The 16,667-nt window shown below is 39.5% G+C and overlaps 1 protein-coding gene across 6 annotated transcripts in view; it reads right to left on the bottom strand.

Annotated features, from left to right (window-relative positions):
- The window catches only part of SH3D19 (SH3 domain containing 19), a 207,824-nt gene that overhangs the window by 41,182 nt on the left and 149,975 nt on the right, over nucleotides 1-16,667 (bottom strand). For all 6 annotated transcript variants that reach the window (XM_032246418.1, XM_032246419.1, XM_032246422.1 and 3 more), the window contains 4 exons: nucleotides 15,608-15,746; nucleotides 15,325-15,478; nucleotides 13,429-14,433; nucleotides 4,481-4,588 (listed from right to left, as the gene is read on the bottom strand). In XM_032246418.1, the coding sequence (XP_032102309.1) occupies nucleotides 4,481-4,588; nucleotides 13,429-14,433; nucleotides 15,325-15,478; nucleotides 15,608-15,746 (1,406 nt within the window). The remainder of the gene's footprint in view (nucleotides 1-4,480; nucleotides 4,589-13,428; nucleotides 14,434-15,324; nucleotides 15,479-15,607; nucleotides 15,747-16,667) is intronic.

Raw genomic sequence — 16,667 nt, 5'->3', positions numbered from 1 at the left:
GGATGCTAAAGTCATCTTTTACAGTGTTTGGTTTAGGCATTAAAAGGAGATGAGCAGATGAGCATTCTGTCTCTCTCTCTTTTTTATCAAATGTACATTCTCTACTTCCATTTCACGTGAAAAATCTATAACAAGAAGATGATTTTTCAGGTTCCTGTTTTATCCTCAGACAGGAAAACATTCTCAAAGGAAGGAAAATGTCCAGGCTAGCAACTAGGAAAACAATGATTTAGAGCAAGGCAAACATTCTTAGTGAGAGGCAAGGCTGCTCTGGGAATTAAGACATACATAATAAAAACATCCAACTTAGTCACCATCTTGAAGATATTTTCTGGCTGTGGTTTCCTTATTCTTACAAGGAAATAGTTGACCATTTAGAATATAAAACTGTCGTGACAAATATTTAAGAGTACACGGCAGTAATATGAAAGTAGAAAGGAGACAGCTTACTGGAAGGAGGAACATAGGGATTATCTGGTGTGAGTGTGTGTGGGATGTAGAGGTAAGAAATTTCCAATTTTAAATAATGTAGTCAGGGAAGGTCTCTGAGAAAAAAGTGGCATTGAATAAAGACCTGAAGGATTGGTGAGGCAGGGAGCCATGCAGACCTCTGGGAAAAGGACAACCTGGTCAGAAGAAACAGGCCCCAGGGGAAAGAAGCTGATAGGTTCAAATAAGTTCAAGGACATCTGCACAATGAAGCTAGTTCCTTTTTCCCTTGACCATTCCACATTTTTCAGACACCAAAGTTTCATTATTTTTCCTCCACAGAATATATGCATTGGATAATAATTATATTAATAAAATTCTGAGGAATTGAATTTTGATACCAATAGAAATAACTCTCTAGGAACCATTCTGTCATTTCAGTTCTCCCACATTAAGCAGTATAGAATTCAACTTTCCATTTTTTTTTTTTTTAAATGAAGTCATGCTTTGTTGCCCACGCTGGAATGCAGTGGTGTGATCTTGGCTCACTGCAACCCTTGACTCCTGGGTTCAAGCAATTCTCCTGCCTTAGCCTCCCAGGTAGCTGGGGTTTACAGGTGTGTGCCACCATGCCTGGCTAATTTAATTGAGCCTTTATTTTTATTTTTTTAAAAAAATAATTTAAAAAAGTTTTACTTTAAGTTCTGAGATACGTGTGCTAAATGTGTAGGTTACATAGGTATTCATGTGCCATGGTAGTTTGTTTCACCTATCAATCTGTCAACTATGTTTTAAGCCCCGTATGCATTAGATATTTGTCCTAATGCTCTCTCGCCTTGCCTCCTACCCCTGACAGGCCCCAGTGTATGTTGTTCCCCTTCCTGTGTCCATGTGTTCTTATTGTTCAACTCCCACTTACGAGTGAGAACATGCAGTGTTTGGTTTCCTGTTCCTGTGTTAGTTTGCCGAGAATGATGGCTTCCAGCTTCATCCATGTCCCTGCAAAGGACATGAACTCATCCTTTTTTATGCCAGGCTAATTTTTATGTTTTTAGAAGAGATGGGGTTTCACCATGTTGGCCACGCTGGTCTCGAACTCCTAGAATTCAACTTTCTACCAGTTCTTGGAGCTTTGTCAGGATAATAATTAAAGCTGCTTCCTCAGCATATCCTTTTCAGGATTTCAGAGCTCATTAATGTAGTTTACAAGGTACAGAAAAAGTAAACATAGCAGGCCTGAAACTTCATCCCTATAAAGTCCCACTTACAAGATTGGTCCCTTTTTTTTTTTTGAGTTTGGCTCTTGTCACCCAGGCTGGAGTGCAATACAGCGATCTTGGCTCACTGCAGCCTCCGCCTCCCAGTTCAAGCAATTCTCCTGCCTCAGCCAGAGGCATGCCACCATCCCCACATAATTTTTGTATTTTTAGTAGAGACAGGGTTTTGCCATGTTGGCCAGGCTGGTTTTGAACTCCTGACTTCAGGTAATCCACCCGCTTCTGCCTCCCAAAGTGCTGGAATTACAGGTGTGAGCCACCGCACCCAGCCATAAGATTGGTTGTTGACTGGCATATACGAGCTCGAACTTTGGGACCCTTCTCACCATCCTCAAAACTGATAAAACAGAATATGGTTTATGCTGAACATCTGCTTTTCTTCTGGGAATCTGGAATTTTGGTATGTGCCAAAATTTTTAGGAGTGCCTATATAAATAGCCCCCAATAAAAACCCTGGGCACTGAATCTCTAATGAGCTTCTCTGGTCGACATTTCACACGTATCGTCACAACTAATTGCTGGAGGAGTTAAAGCATGTCCTCTGACTCCACCAGTAGAAGGCTCTTGGAAGTGTGTGTCTGGTCTCTCCCAGACTTCACCCTATTTGCCTTTTCTCTTTGCTGATTGTACCTCATATACTTTTGCTATAATAAATAATAGCCATAAATACAATTATATGTTGAGTCCTGTGAGTCCTCCTAGTGAATCATCAAACCTGGGTGGGGGTGGTCTTGGGGACAATGACATAACAGATGAATAAATTTAAAAATTTGTATTTATTACTAATTTCTGTAAAAGTTGTGTTACTTAAAACCCACTGCAACATTTCTTTTCTTTCTTTCTTTCTTTCTTTTTTTTTTTTAAATAGAGACGGGGTTTCACTATGTTGGCCAGGCTGGTCTTGAGCTCCTGACCTCAAGTGATCCACTCGCCTCGGCATCCCAAAGCGCTGGGATTACAGGCATGAGCCACCACACCCGGCCAATATTTCTTAACATTATGTTACTATACCTGTTAAAATCTAAAATACATTTAACAAAGTAATAGCAAACAGGCAAACAACCCAATAAGCTATCATTTTACTGATTTGTGGGCTATATAATACTGTCAAAAGAAATATACCACCAATTTTTTTTTTTCTTTGAGACGGAGTCTTGCTCTATTGCCCAGGTTGAAGTGTAGTGTGGTGCTATCTCGGCTCACTGCAACCTCCGCCTCCTGCGTTCAAGCGATTCTTGTGCCTCAGCCTCCCTTGTAGCTGGGATTACAGGGGTGTGCCACCATGCTTGGCTAATTTTTTTGTATTTCTGATAGAGACAGGGCTTCTTCATGTTGGCCAGGCTGGTCTTTAACTCCTGACCTCAAGCGATCTGCCCACCTTGGCCTTCCAAAGTTCTGGGATTACAGGCGTGAGCCACTATGCCTCGCCTACCACCTACCACCAGTTTTTAAATCTAACATTAAAATGTTACCTCGAAAGAAATAAAATATAACTTCCAAAGAAACTAGAACCAGAATTTGATACCCTTGATTTTTTTCTCCTCATTCTTCATAGCAACTCAGTTCAATTTTCTTGCTACTTGGCTGAGAACCATCAGTTAATAACAGAATCATCAAGAAGATACTAAAACCAACATGATCCTTCTGAGTAGTGCTTTATAGAAAAACCAAACCCCTATAACACAAGGGATATTCCTGCAGTATAATCCTAGGTGCTACAGATGAAAGAATGGAATGCTTGTTCTGCTTTAGGAGGAATGAAGTGGGCAGAATCTCTTGTTAGACAAAGGCAAGAATGCATGTGGGCTATATAAAGGCAGTGCAGATATAAACGAAATCAGAGGCCCTCACAGAAAGCTGTGTGATCACTCCAAGCATTGCCACGAACTGCTCTGGAACCCACTGTGTGTGTGTACACATATACAAATATACTTTTAATCACCTTTTAAATAATCTGGTGTCTAAAATAAATAGTTCTGGCCCTTGTGGCTTTCCCATTATAATAACCATCAGATTTCTTTTTGAAGTACTTATTAGAGCTCCTATAGAATTTGTTATACTATTAAAAAACCAAGTAAGGAAGTAAATCAAAATGTAATGTTACACTAATTTAAGAATTATTTTTATAAATAATTATATGTTTTTAAAACTTTTGGCTACTAATCTTCACAGAATTCACACATAGCCATATCTGAGATTATGCTGACTGGAATGATATACTCCTGACTGATAGACATATACAACTTTATTTGCTATTGGTTTAGGTTACTTTCCCACCAAATCTGTACCAGAGGCATTAACGTGGGATATAACGATTGTTCTAAATTTCAGTCTCCCTCTATTCTCTGTCTAAAGACATCATTAAAGAAAAATGAAATCCCCAGCCTGACCAATATGGTGAAACCCTGTCTCTACTAAAAATACAAAAATTAGCCAGGCATGGTGGCGTGCACCTGTAGTCCCAGCTACCTGGGATGCTGAGACAGGAGAACTGCTTGAACCCAGGAGGCAGAGGTTACAGTGAGCCAAGATTGCTCCACAGCACTCTAGCCTGGGTAAGAGAGTGAGACTCCCCACCTCCAAAAAAAAGAAAGAAAAAATTCAAATTTACTGTACTAATTCTTCGAAGAATTGTGAAAAAACAACTTGCTTTTGAATAGCTTTGACTATGAATGGCAGATTACATATAACTTCAAAAGCAGACATTGATAAATTAGCATATATTTCTCCCAAGCTCTTGAAGAAGCAAATAAAGAAAGCAGAGAAGTGCTTACATTTTCCTGGTTTGGCTGGAATTCGAATTACAGTGGGCTTCCTGGTGGGTGCTGGTTGAACTGCTCGTTCTTTTATTGGTTCTGTTTTTGCAGGAAGCTGAAAGGGATCTAATGAAAAACATAGTTTATTTTGCATGTTTTAGTTAACATGGACTGAAACAAAAAACCTCATTCATAATTTAAGAGTCATATTTTTCATGCCCCAGGGGAAACTATTCATGGATAAACAAAATCTCAGTTTGCAGAGACAAAAACAAAGTTGGAGCTCATAAAAGGAAATAACTTAGTGTTTTGTAAATAATTCATGTGGCTTTTCTTCCTCTCTGGTGAGAGAGATCGAGGATCATCTTGAATTATGTAGAAGCTGATCTTTCAGGGGAGTGTAATCATTTCATACACGTCTGCCTGAAAATGAGAGGCAATTGAGAGGAGGAGACCATCTTTCCCACATCGTAAAGCCTCCCAGATGCCCCAGAGAGGAAAGAAAGACTCTTTCCCTGGACACCCCCTATGCCTGTCCCAGAACATTTACTCCCAGGGCCCCCATCCTACCCAGTGCCGTGCCTGGCACAGGGAAGGTGCTCAGCAGTCTCAGATTTAGTTTAGTAAAAATACACTTCAGTAACATGAAAATCAAAAACATTCTATCCCATAAATAAAATAAGACATACCTCTTCAAATATTTAATTCTGGGGCAAGGGTATATGACTCAGTATTCCTCTGTCTTAACCGATTTATTAAGTAATTGTGGTTTTTGCCATTAAAAGTAATGCACCAACCCAATATTTTAAATGGACAGTTTATGCTTAGGAGAAATACTTTAAACAAAAGCATAGCTGTAAACCTTTTTATTGAAAGTCTTTAATATAAATGTCCTTTTTGGTGGTTTGGAAAAATGACTGTAACTTTTTCTTTTTTTTTAAAGGGAAATCTACAAGTATAAAGATTAGCAAAAATAAAAGAAAATGTTTTATAATGGGTATTCTACTACTCAGCATGTAGGATTGCATGAAACTGTCTTTGACTTTATTTAACAAGAGGGGAAATGAGTATATGCTATAATTCTGCACCTGTTCTATGGATCTTGCCTGTGGGGAGATACTCCCTATAAAACGATGCACTCCATAGCTCCTGTGATGAACAGCATTCACATTCTGCCTGCTATGAGGTGCAATTCAATAAGCACCTTTTGCTGACCAGTTCTTTGCAGGATACATGAAGGGCTGAGCTAAGAATAAAAGCCCTTTTAGCAATCTGATACTTCACCTTCTCTTCCACCGAGTTTTCAGGCAACCCCACCATCAGATACCCTGCCAAAGGCATCACTCTCTCACCAACCACTTGCTTACATATTTATGCCAGTAACAGTGCTGGGTGGGGAGGTGTGATGGTAAAGTACAATCCTATTTTAAGTTTCTTATCTACCATTTAGGAAGGTCCCTAGATGGCAAGCTAGCTGAAATTATTATTATACTACTTGAGAAAAAAAAAAAAAAGATGATGACTCTGTGGAATCTTACCAGCTCACAGTGAGTGAGGCTAGTCTTACATTCAAAAAACTAAGATTATCAAAAGAATGTCATCAAACTTAAAAAAAAAGACTACTGTATTAACAATACAACTTTCTTCTGCTATGACCTGTCACCCATAAAACAACAAAGCTCCTGTTTTTGGATTTAACCAAATTCCTTAATTCTTTAATTTTATTATAAAAACAAATATATAATAACAAGTATAATAGCACTTTTTTACTTCAAAGTAGTATTTGTTGCAAAAGTCAGAAAAATTAAGAATTATATAAAATAGAAAAAGAAAACCTCTTGTAATATAATCTCTCTAAAATTAATTATTGTCTAAAATATGGTATGTCTATGTATTTTCTATAAATATTACATGTATTATTATTATACAGATGTTCTGAAAACAAATCCAGGATCATTTTATATCAATTTCTTTGTAATTTGATTTTTCACTTTTGTTCATTCAATATTGACTGGGTGCCTGCTATGCATTAAAACACTCTTCTAGGTGCTGGAACTATAGCAGTGAACAAAGCACAGAACTCTGCCCTCATGAAACTTACATTCCAGCAGGGAGATGGGGACAAGAAACAATACATATAACAGATGAGGAATTCATGTGGTATATGTGAAGGTGAGAAGTATATTGAAAGATGAAAAAGCAGAACAAGGTATGGGCAAAGAGGAAGCAGGTTGCAGACGGAAACAGGAGTACAATAGGTGAGGGAGGGAGGTGACATTGTTTGACTGTCTTTCCAACAACTGGATTTTACATCTCTGAATAGTTCTTCCAATAATCATTCACGGTGCCCTACTTTTCATTTCTTTCTTTCTTTTTTTTTTTTTTTTTGAGACATGGTCTCACTCTGTCACCCAAGCTGTAGTACAATGGTGCAATCATGTGGCTCATTGCAGCCTCGACTTCCTCCTGGGCTCAAGCAGTCTTCCCACCTTGGCCTCCTGCATATCTGGGACTACAGGAATGTGCCACCATGCCTGGCTAATTTTTATTTTTTGTAGAGTTTTATTATGTTTCCCAGGTTGGTCTCGACCTCTTGGGGTCAAGTGATCCTCCCACCTTGGCTTCTCAAAGTGCTGGGATTATAGGTGTGAACCTTAGTGCCTGGCTTGAAGTGGTATTTCTTTAACAGCTGCTTTTGGTACCAATAGCCTGTTGGTTATTAGTTTAAAATTTTATTTAATGATGCTTTTTGGGTGTGTGTGAAGGGGGAAGAAAATCTTGAGCATGGAATGGCTTAAATTGTTTCCCAAATCAAATTAAATTCTGGGCCAGTATACCACCTACACACTCACATTTCACAAGTGAGGGCATAGATGGGGGTGGGGGCAGGCAGGGAAAGGAGAAAAGAGGCCAATCAGCACCCTTGAGGGCTGAACACAGGGGGCATCCAAAACGCGCTTGCTGTGGGAGGAATGACCTCAGGAAATCTGACCCAAATCCTGCACACAGTGTGGGCAGATGTCACCTATCGTGTTCAAGGGTCTAATCATTTTTTGTTTTAACCTGAAGAATTTAAATTGAAGTAGCATAGATATAATTTATGAAGTATTCAAAGTGTCCGAGCTTATTAACTCTCTCTCTTGTTTTCTTTTACTTTTTAATACTGTTAGCTGTTCTTTAATAACTGGCACTCAGATTATGTGTAATTATTCTACTATACAGGTCTCCAGGAAAAATTTTATTTCTCCACGTAGCGAGGCAAGGAAGTCTTCGTGTTCCACCGCCACAGGCTGTTTGGCAGGAGTGGTCTGTTTAATGATCTCCCCCAGCTGTGCTCACTGAGTCAGTGAGCTCTGCATCTGCCTCTCTGTCTGCATGTTGTCTGGGCTGTGATCCATGTGAGGAGTGCAGATTAGTGGGGAGGATAAACAGCATCACTTCAATGAGAAGGTGGAGCCAGAGCCCTGTTTTTCATCTTATGATGGTGTGCAAGTTTCTCTCTAGCAACACGGTAAGTTCACTTTTTAAGTCTCTTCATAAGAGGTCTATTTTTTCCAACAGAAGTTATAAGTGGGCAATATATAAAGCAAGGCTGGCACTTCATGTTGGGGTACTCTAGACACCACTAGGTGAGAAACTGGATCATTAGTACTAGTTAAAATGTGTAAAGTTCATAACCCTTGACTAGTAGTCCCACTTTCAGAAATTTATTCTTCAGAAATAAAAGCATCAATAGAAGTGAACATGTTTCTGAGAGTATTTACTGAAGCATTTTTTGTAGTGGCAAAACCCAACAATGAACAAAAAAAAAAAAACAACCCACCCCTCAAATAAAAAACAAATGAAACCACCTGAATTTCCAACAATAGGGGAAATACTGAACCAGCTATGATATATTATGAGGTATCAGGCAGGTATAAGGGTATAAAGAGACAATGAATTAGACTTAGACCTATTATCCTGAAGAGAAATGATAAATGTCATTGTTTAATAAAGCACTCTGCTGGCTGGGCGTGGTGACTCATACCTGTAATCCCAGCACTTTGGGAGGCTGAGGCGGGCAGATCACCTGAGGTCAGGAGATCGAGACCATCCTGGCCAACATGGTGAAACCCGGTCTCTACTAAAAATACAAAAAATTAGTTGGGCGTGGTGGCACATGCCTATAGTCCCAACTACTCGGGAGGCTGAGGCAGGAGAACTGCATAAACCTGGGAGGTAGAGGCTGCAGTGAGCTGAGGTTGTGCCACTGCACTCCAGCCTGGGTGACAGAAAGAGACTCCGTCTCAAAAAAAAAAAAAAAAAAAAAAAAAAAAGAAGAAAGCACTCTGCTGAGTAACAGGTATGGTATGGTAAAGATTTCCGGAAAAAGTCCACTATGTAGATATGTGTAAACTTGGGTTTGGCATGCCCAAAGGCACAGAAGACTGCATACTTTGTTCACACTGGTCACTGCGGGGAGATTACATTTTTTTAACCCAAAATCCCTTGATTGTTTAACTTGTTACAACAAATATATTTTACTTTTCTAACTGAAACAAATCCAATAACATAAATTTAATCGTAAGGAAAAAGTTAGAAGATTAAGCTGAGATAACACCTCTGCCAAACGAACCAGAACAAACCACTTAAAAATAAGAAAACAAAAGAGGAAACTTCTGGTTTCTTTCATTACTTTTTCAAGGCAATAATGGCCATAAAATTTTCCGTAAAGTAACTAGAAAAATAAAAACTCTTTTTTGGATTCAATTTAGAAGGAAATAATGCAGGTATAAAATTTTGAATTTGTCTAATTTAGACATATTTAGTTCATAACAACTAGTTTGTATTTGTAACCTTGAATAATATAACCTTTTAGATAAATCACTATTTTATTATTTTAAAAATTTCTACTTATCAGAATCTGAGGATCACTAGGGGAGGCAGTTCTTCAGAAGTGGCAAAGATGACAAGAGATAATTCTCCCAGTTTCTCTCAGCCTAATTATGCTTATGTTCAGCTATTTTAAAAAGATTATTGCTTTACTATCTTGTTACAGGTAATGCCTCCACATGGTCTGAAATTCAAAAGAGATCAACATGCATACAGTGAAAACCAGGTTCCCTGTTTTCTCCTATCCAGTTCCTTCACAGAAGACAACCTTTGTTACCAACTTTTCATACGTCACTGCACACTGCATTCACATTTAACACAAACAATAGCTAAAATAACATAAAAACTATCCTGTATCTTGCATTTTTCACCTAATAATATGTTGGAGGTTGGTCTACAGTAGGGGGTAATAGGTCTCCCCCCTTTCAATTATCACAAAATACTCCACTGTTATGGATGTACTGTAATTTAAGCAGTTCATTGACATTTATTTCCAATATTCTATAGTAGAAGTCCTTAATCTAGAGCCCAAAATGGGCCCTTGAAGCTCTGGATACTGTACACACAGTGAGCTGTGTACACATGAGCTAATGGCTATTTTCTTTTCTTTCTTTTTTTTTCTCACAGCTCCAAACAGTCATTGAATTAAAGGCTATTTTCAAGGGAGAGAAAAGAGTCTCAGGTTACCTCAGATTCTCAGATACTGGTAGTCTGAAACGGATTAAGAACTTGCTGCCATAATTCTATCACAGATTGCTCTTGTTTCTACGGGAAAAAAAAAACAAAAAACAACAAAAAAAAAAAACAAAAAAAAAACCACAGAGCATCTTAAGAAGAATCTCCTATCTGAATCTAAGACAAGACAATGGATTTTTGTCTACTTTTATTTGCAGTGTGTATTCTGTCTTCCCTCTACCCCTCACATCAGTACCAATTATTCCACACCTGCTGCCGAACAAGCAGGCCTCTTTACACCTATATCTGCACAGTCTTCATTAGTGGATTGAGAAAAACACTGATGATAAAGTAGTTTTCCGCCCATTACCTGTCTCTAATAATGTGCTTGTCATCATAATTAGTTTCACCATCTCTGGCTTGCTTTTCTGTCATTTCTTTCCCTTGAGTTCTGTTAATAGCAGAAATTGGCTGCTAAACTATTATTTTGGTCTGTGTAATGGGGCTGATGGCAGAAACATTCTGCTTTTTTTGACAACTGGCTATGATTTTGAAGAGGTATGAAGAAGAATTGCTAATACTTCTCAGCTCCATTACATTAACCTGGAAGGCATTCTACCCAAGAAATGAATCCAATATTAAATTGCCTGTTTTATGAGTTTTCCTTTAATAATTTTTCTAATCTTTACAATGTTTTCATAGCTTCAGTATTTTTGGATCTCTATTGCTTGAGATTAATATGGCAACTTCATTTTATGAATGCTATTTTATTAGATTTTCTTTATTTTTGAGGTAAGAGAAAGGGAAGGGAAGGGGTATTTGTAAGTTTCTCTTCTTTCTCCTGTGTTCCTCTCCCAGTTTCTGCCTGGTGTCTGGATGATTAGGCAAGGTTTCCCAGGGACCATAAACTTTTATTTACAGTGACAGTGCTACCAAAACACCGTCAAAAAGTCACAAAGCCCCAAATCAAAAAGCAAATGAAAATCCCTCCACAGGTCAAGGCATTCAGAGGTTATACTGAAGGCCTTTGGAGGGCCTAAGCAGGGAAGCAACAGGGCAAGTATACATTCTAGAAAATCCCCTGGGTAGCCACAGTGTGGAAGATGGTAGGTTCGTCTGAGTGGGCTCAATTTAGGAGGCTACTGCAGTCATCACAGCATAAAGGCCTAAGGTGGGAAAGAAAAAGGAGGGATGAAAAGGAGAGGCAGAGTCAAGAACTATTTGGAAGGTAAAACCAGCAGCAAGAGTTGGTAACTAATTAGATGCGAAGACAGAGAAGTAACAATAATAACTACTACTTAATGATCATCATGTTTCACATAGTGTGATACCACTTTCCTACATAATCACATTTAACCCTTGCAATACCCTCTCTGATGAGTATGATTATGTCTTACAAATGAGGAAACAGAGGCACTGTGAGGTTAAGTAAATTGTCCAAGGTCACATAACAATTACGGTAGGCCCTGGCAGACTCCAATCTAGTCACTGTGTGACATGGTGAGAAGACTCTATGATGATCTCTAGGTTTCTCCAGGGAAGGCTGGTGTGCATGTTGGTGTCACTAGTGAGTTGCAAAATATAGGAAGAAAGGCAGGTTTAGAAAGAAGGTAGTATTCAGCTCAGTATAACTCCATAGTCAAGAGCAATGGTTAAAGTCAGATAATACAAGCAAATTACACACTTTGCTAAAAGATGCCCCAATAATTAAATGTTGTGCAATGAAGTGGTAGAAATCAAGAAGCAGAAAAGGCTGAGTATGAAGCATGAGACTGTATTCATGTTGAAAGTATATTGTTGACCTTCCTTTTTGAGGATTACTATAATTATCTGCTAGATGATACAAAATAAATTCTCAGCAATTATTAGTCAAGTTCCTATCCCCACAGAAACTAGCAAGTTCTACAAAAGGTATTATTTCTTTGGCTTGCATGGTTTCCACCCCTTAACAGCTTGGTGCTGTTGGGTTTACCTGTCCTCTGAATCTTGTTAACACCAAAAAGGTTTATATAAGAAAATGGTATTATCAAAGACTTGAAAAGTTTTTAAAGTGTTGCCTGGTTAAGGATTTATGAAAATATTGGATTGCAACATTATATAGTGAAAAATAAACCAGACTTAGAGTAAAAACACTAAGTTTGAATCCTGACTTAGACAATTGTTTTATGACACTGGTCAAGTTATCCACAGATCTCTCTCAGCCTCACCATCTTCATTTGCAAACATAGGTCAATGATATCTCACGAGTGTTGTTGCAATTATTAAATAAAATAACATATGCCTCAGTATTTAGCAGAGTGTTAGGTACACTGCAGAAGCTTAATATATTCAAATGTTTTACCTTTGACCCTTTATGGACAAAAGCCATGTATGTCTTTTCATTTATATGCTAAAATGTAGTGTGTCAGTTACAATGTTCTGTGCGTGAATATTTAATTAATAATGTATACATTTGCTTTCATTTTAAATACACATGTGCTGTGCAGAATTTGGTTTGAAATCACAGAGCCTGTACTATTTTGAGGCATGTTAAACATTTATACAGTGACAGTTAACCTTTTAAAAATTCCATTAAGTTTATATGTTCACAACTTCCACCCAAATAAGTAAACAGCAGTAAAAGAAATCTTACTGATGACAAGTAGAGCAGCTTAGTTTGACGAGACAAAGATAAGCTTTACCATCACACTCTCCAACCGAACAGTGAGAGGAAGGAAAACACACTCTGCCTTCTGGGAAATTTAATTGTACTGATCTTGGCAGCGAACCTACAAATGTTGTATTTATTTACAAAACTTTTCACTCTCAAAGGAAGATGTTCTGTGAAGATTAAAAAAACTATTTTGCAACATGTGGCTGGGTCCTCATTCTGTACATTTTCCAGAATCCTCCCCTGGAACTGGCCCCTCTCCCAGCACTCCCAGCTGGGGCCCATTTCATCTGAGGAGCCCCTCTGGGGCCACTGCATGACTTCCCATCTATGAGAAGATTCCTCTGCATCCTTCTACATGTTGTCCAACCTCTCTGGATCCTTTCAGTGTGAAGCTTGAACTTCTATCTGCCAAGAGTGAGGGGAGCTAGGCAGAACCTAGCTCCTATTAGAGTTTAGTCCCTAGTCCCAGTCTGCTTCCTTCTGGCTCATATAATAGTAATCAATATATGTGTCTCCCTCTTTCTTTCTGACTCCATCACCCCCATCCTGTATTTTCCCTTCCCTCCCTGTCTCCATTCTCCCTGTCTCTTAGCTCCATGTTTCTGGATCTCTCTGTTCATTCCTGTCTCTCTCTGTCGCTACACACACACACACACACACATGCATGCATCTCAATAACTTATGTACTGGAAACTAAAAGAGCAAGCGCCATTTAAAATATCCTATCATGAGTTTAGCTCCCCTCCATTGCTGATTTTTCACTCACCTAGAACCATCTCTGAACCAACAGATTCTTCAGCCAGGTTCCCCGATGGGGTGGGCAAAACATCATCATCAAAGCTGATGAGATCGATGTCCCCCAAGGGCTTGCTCTGCAGAACTGGAACTGGGGGGTTGGCCAAGGGTCCTTCTCCCAGGGACTTGTATGCTTTGGCTTGTGATGCCCCTGAGAGTCGGGGAGGAACAGTGACAGGTTTCAGTGGAGCTGTGGGATAGGTGGGGTTTTCTGAGGAAACAGATTTCTTCAGCAGCAAAGGCCGCGGGGCAGGAGTTGGCACTTTCTTCCCACTATCAGAGCTCTCAGCCAGGGGCCCTCTTCCCGGAATCTCAGGATTAACACTTCGTATAAGGCCAGGGTTTGGTTTCTTTGGCAATTCAGGTTTGGTTACTGGGATGCTTCCTGCTTCTTGCAGGGGAGGGTATTGGGTGAGCCCTTCCTTGGAGGTCACCTTGAGTCTGTTCTCAGTCCCAGAGTCCCACTCTCCAGAAGCTCTGTTAGCAGTTGGTTTGGGAGCCACAGAAGGTTTCCCTGAGGAAACAGTAGGCTTTGGAGGAAGTGAACGTGGAGTAATTTCTGGTTTCTTGGGCAGTCCTGAGGTTTCTATAGTTGTCTGATCCTCAAACACTTTGATTTTGGAAACAATACTATTTTGGCTTTGTTCCGTGTTCATAATGTTCATTACTGCCTGACTGTCTGAGGTGCTAGTGTTGTCCAGCAGAGACTGGGGTTGGCCTGGGGATGACTCCTCTCCTATGGCTGCTGGGCTGATTTTCTGGTGACTTTGCTCTTTAACGTGAGAATCTCTGGCAACTGGTCTGAGGTTGCCTTTTGATCTTGGTTTTGGCACTGGACATCTTGTAGCACTGGGGTTTTCTGGACAATTCTGTTCTTCGGAAATATCAAAGACTATTAACGGTGCCACATTTGTTGGAAGATTGCCAGATGAGACTGCTGGGAAAGGCTGAAGAGGCTTGAGAGGTGCCTGTAGTGCTGATAAGACCAAAACAAACAAATAAAAAGAAGCCGCAATGTTAACAATTTATAAGAAAAAAATACAGAAGATACACAGATTTAAAAATACATACATGGAATATCAAGAGATTTTGGTTTCTTTAATTAGTAAAAAATGATTCAAAAATGGAAATGTTTATTCTCAGCTTCCTGTAGGAGTGCTCTTCATATGACAAATATTATTCTTGCTTTTTTCTTTTTTTTTTTTTTTTTAAGACAGGGTCTTGCTCTGTTGCCCTGGCTAGAATACAGTGTCTCTATCATGGCTCACTGCAGCCTCACCCTCCAGTGCTCAAGTGATCCTCTCACTTCAGTTTCCCGAGTAGCTGGGACCTACAGGCACACACCACCACACTCAGCTAATTTTTGCGTTTTTTTTTTTTTTTGTAGAGATGGTGTTTCACCACATTGCCCAGGCTGGTCTCAAACTCCTGGGCTCAAGCAATATGCCCGCTGTAAGAATCCTAAAGTGCTGGGATTACAGGCATGAGCCACCGGGCAACACTTTAAAAGAGCCTAAAACAGGACAACCACCCTTAGCATCCTATCAAGTTTAAGTTGCTAAACAGAAGATGCTTCTCAGTGGGAATAAAGAGTATCAGCAGTAATACCCACCATGAGTTAAATGGATGATGTTTTTGTGATATAAACTAGGGTGAACTCAAGAGATTGGGGCTGCAGTTTGTAAGAATGATCTATTATAATAATCACTGCATATCCAAATAAAGCAAGCACACAGTGATCACACTGATTGGGCAGCAGAGCTCAGTGAATTATGTACAAATTGCAAATTATTTTAAAGGCTGGAAGCCTACTGATTACTTCCCTAGAACTAGGTCAGAATCAGGGAAGACAGATTACTTGCATTACTTTGAGGCAGATCGTTGTCTATTTCTTCTGAAAAGTCAGTCTGAGTTGCAGAAGTAATAGTGTGCCTTGGAGTGGCAGCAGCATTATTATTATTTGTTGTATTAACTTGAACTTGGTTGATTTCTTTTATAACTTGTTCATAAGATGGTGGGAGCTGAAAAGTAAAGAATGAAGATTTCAGACATCTATGGGCAATAGCCAAGGTGTTGACAGTCTCACTGTTCTTATCTTTGAATTTCATTTAAAAAATAAAATGCAAAGAGATAATGTGATGTTTATTCACCTCAGCAGGAACCAGCTCATTAGGCCTCCAAGGGCCTGCTGCAGATGATGCAGGAAATCCCAGACCTGGGTGTGGGGTTCCCGGAAACCACGAGGCTGGTCTCAGTGGCTCAGCTGCCACAATGGTGATCTCTGGGCGCCTAGTGGACAGAAGCCTCAATGAGGTTTTGCAGGTTGGTAGCAAGCTATTGTCTCTCTGTAAATGCTCTCAGTTTCATGAAAACCACCACCACGCAAAAAAGTTATAAGAACTAACACAGTCACGGAAATGACCTGTCTGGCCTGGGGTGTCTCTGACAGTGCACCCACAGAGGCTTCAAGGGAGCAAATGACAGTCATCCTCTATGACTTTGGCCTCAAAAAGTTAAGAGATGGACCCTCAGCACACTTGGCTCTGCCTTGGTTGATAGGGATAAGAACTAAGTAAGTAAGGCCTATACAGTCTCTTCATTCCAGGGCTATCTAGCCTATAGGGCAGATGTATAGTGTAAGGTATAAAAGCCCACTAGTCAAATGGAATTGTTTTATTTTCTGTTATTATTGTTATTTGAGACTGAGTCTCACTCTGTTGCACAGGCTGGAGTGCAGTGGCACAATCTTGATCTTGACTCCCTGCAACCTCCACTTCCCAGGTTCAAGCAATTCTTGTGCCTTCCTCCCGAGTAGCTGGGATTACAGGCATACACCACCACACCCAGCTAATTTTTGTATTTTTAGTAGAGATGGGTTTTCGCCATATTGGCCAGGCTGGTCTCGAACCCCTAACCTCAAGTGAGCTGCCCACCTCAGCCTCCCAAAATGCTGGGATTAGAGGTGTTAGCCGCTGGGCCCAGCTTGGTTTTCTGTTATTATAAAATACATACTCTGAAATGAAAATTACCATATAAAAAGAATATCCTCTTCTTCCTCACTCCATCTCTGTTCCAATTCAAAGTTATGTTTAAATGTTTTGAGGTTATATGTTCACTTCTAGACTTTGATATGTTTTTCTGTGTTCATTAATACTTTTTTTTTTTTTTTTTTTTTTTTTTTGTCGGGGTTTCTCTTTTTTTTCCCAGGCT

The sequence above is a fragment of the Sapajus apella genome, unplaced genomic scaffold (assembly GCF_009761245.1).
Source record: "Sapajus apella isolate SASKATOON/1434 unplaced genomic scaffold, GSC_monkey_1.0 scaffold61, whole genome shotgun sequence".
Lineage (NCBI taxonomy): Eukaryota > Metazoa > Chordata > Mammalia > Primates > Cebidae > Sapajus > Sapajus apella.
This window is presented reverse-complemented; position numbering and strand designations above follow the sequence as displayed.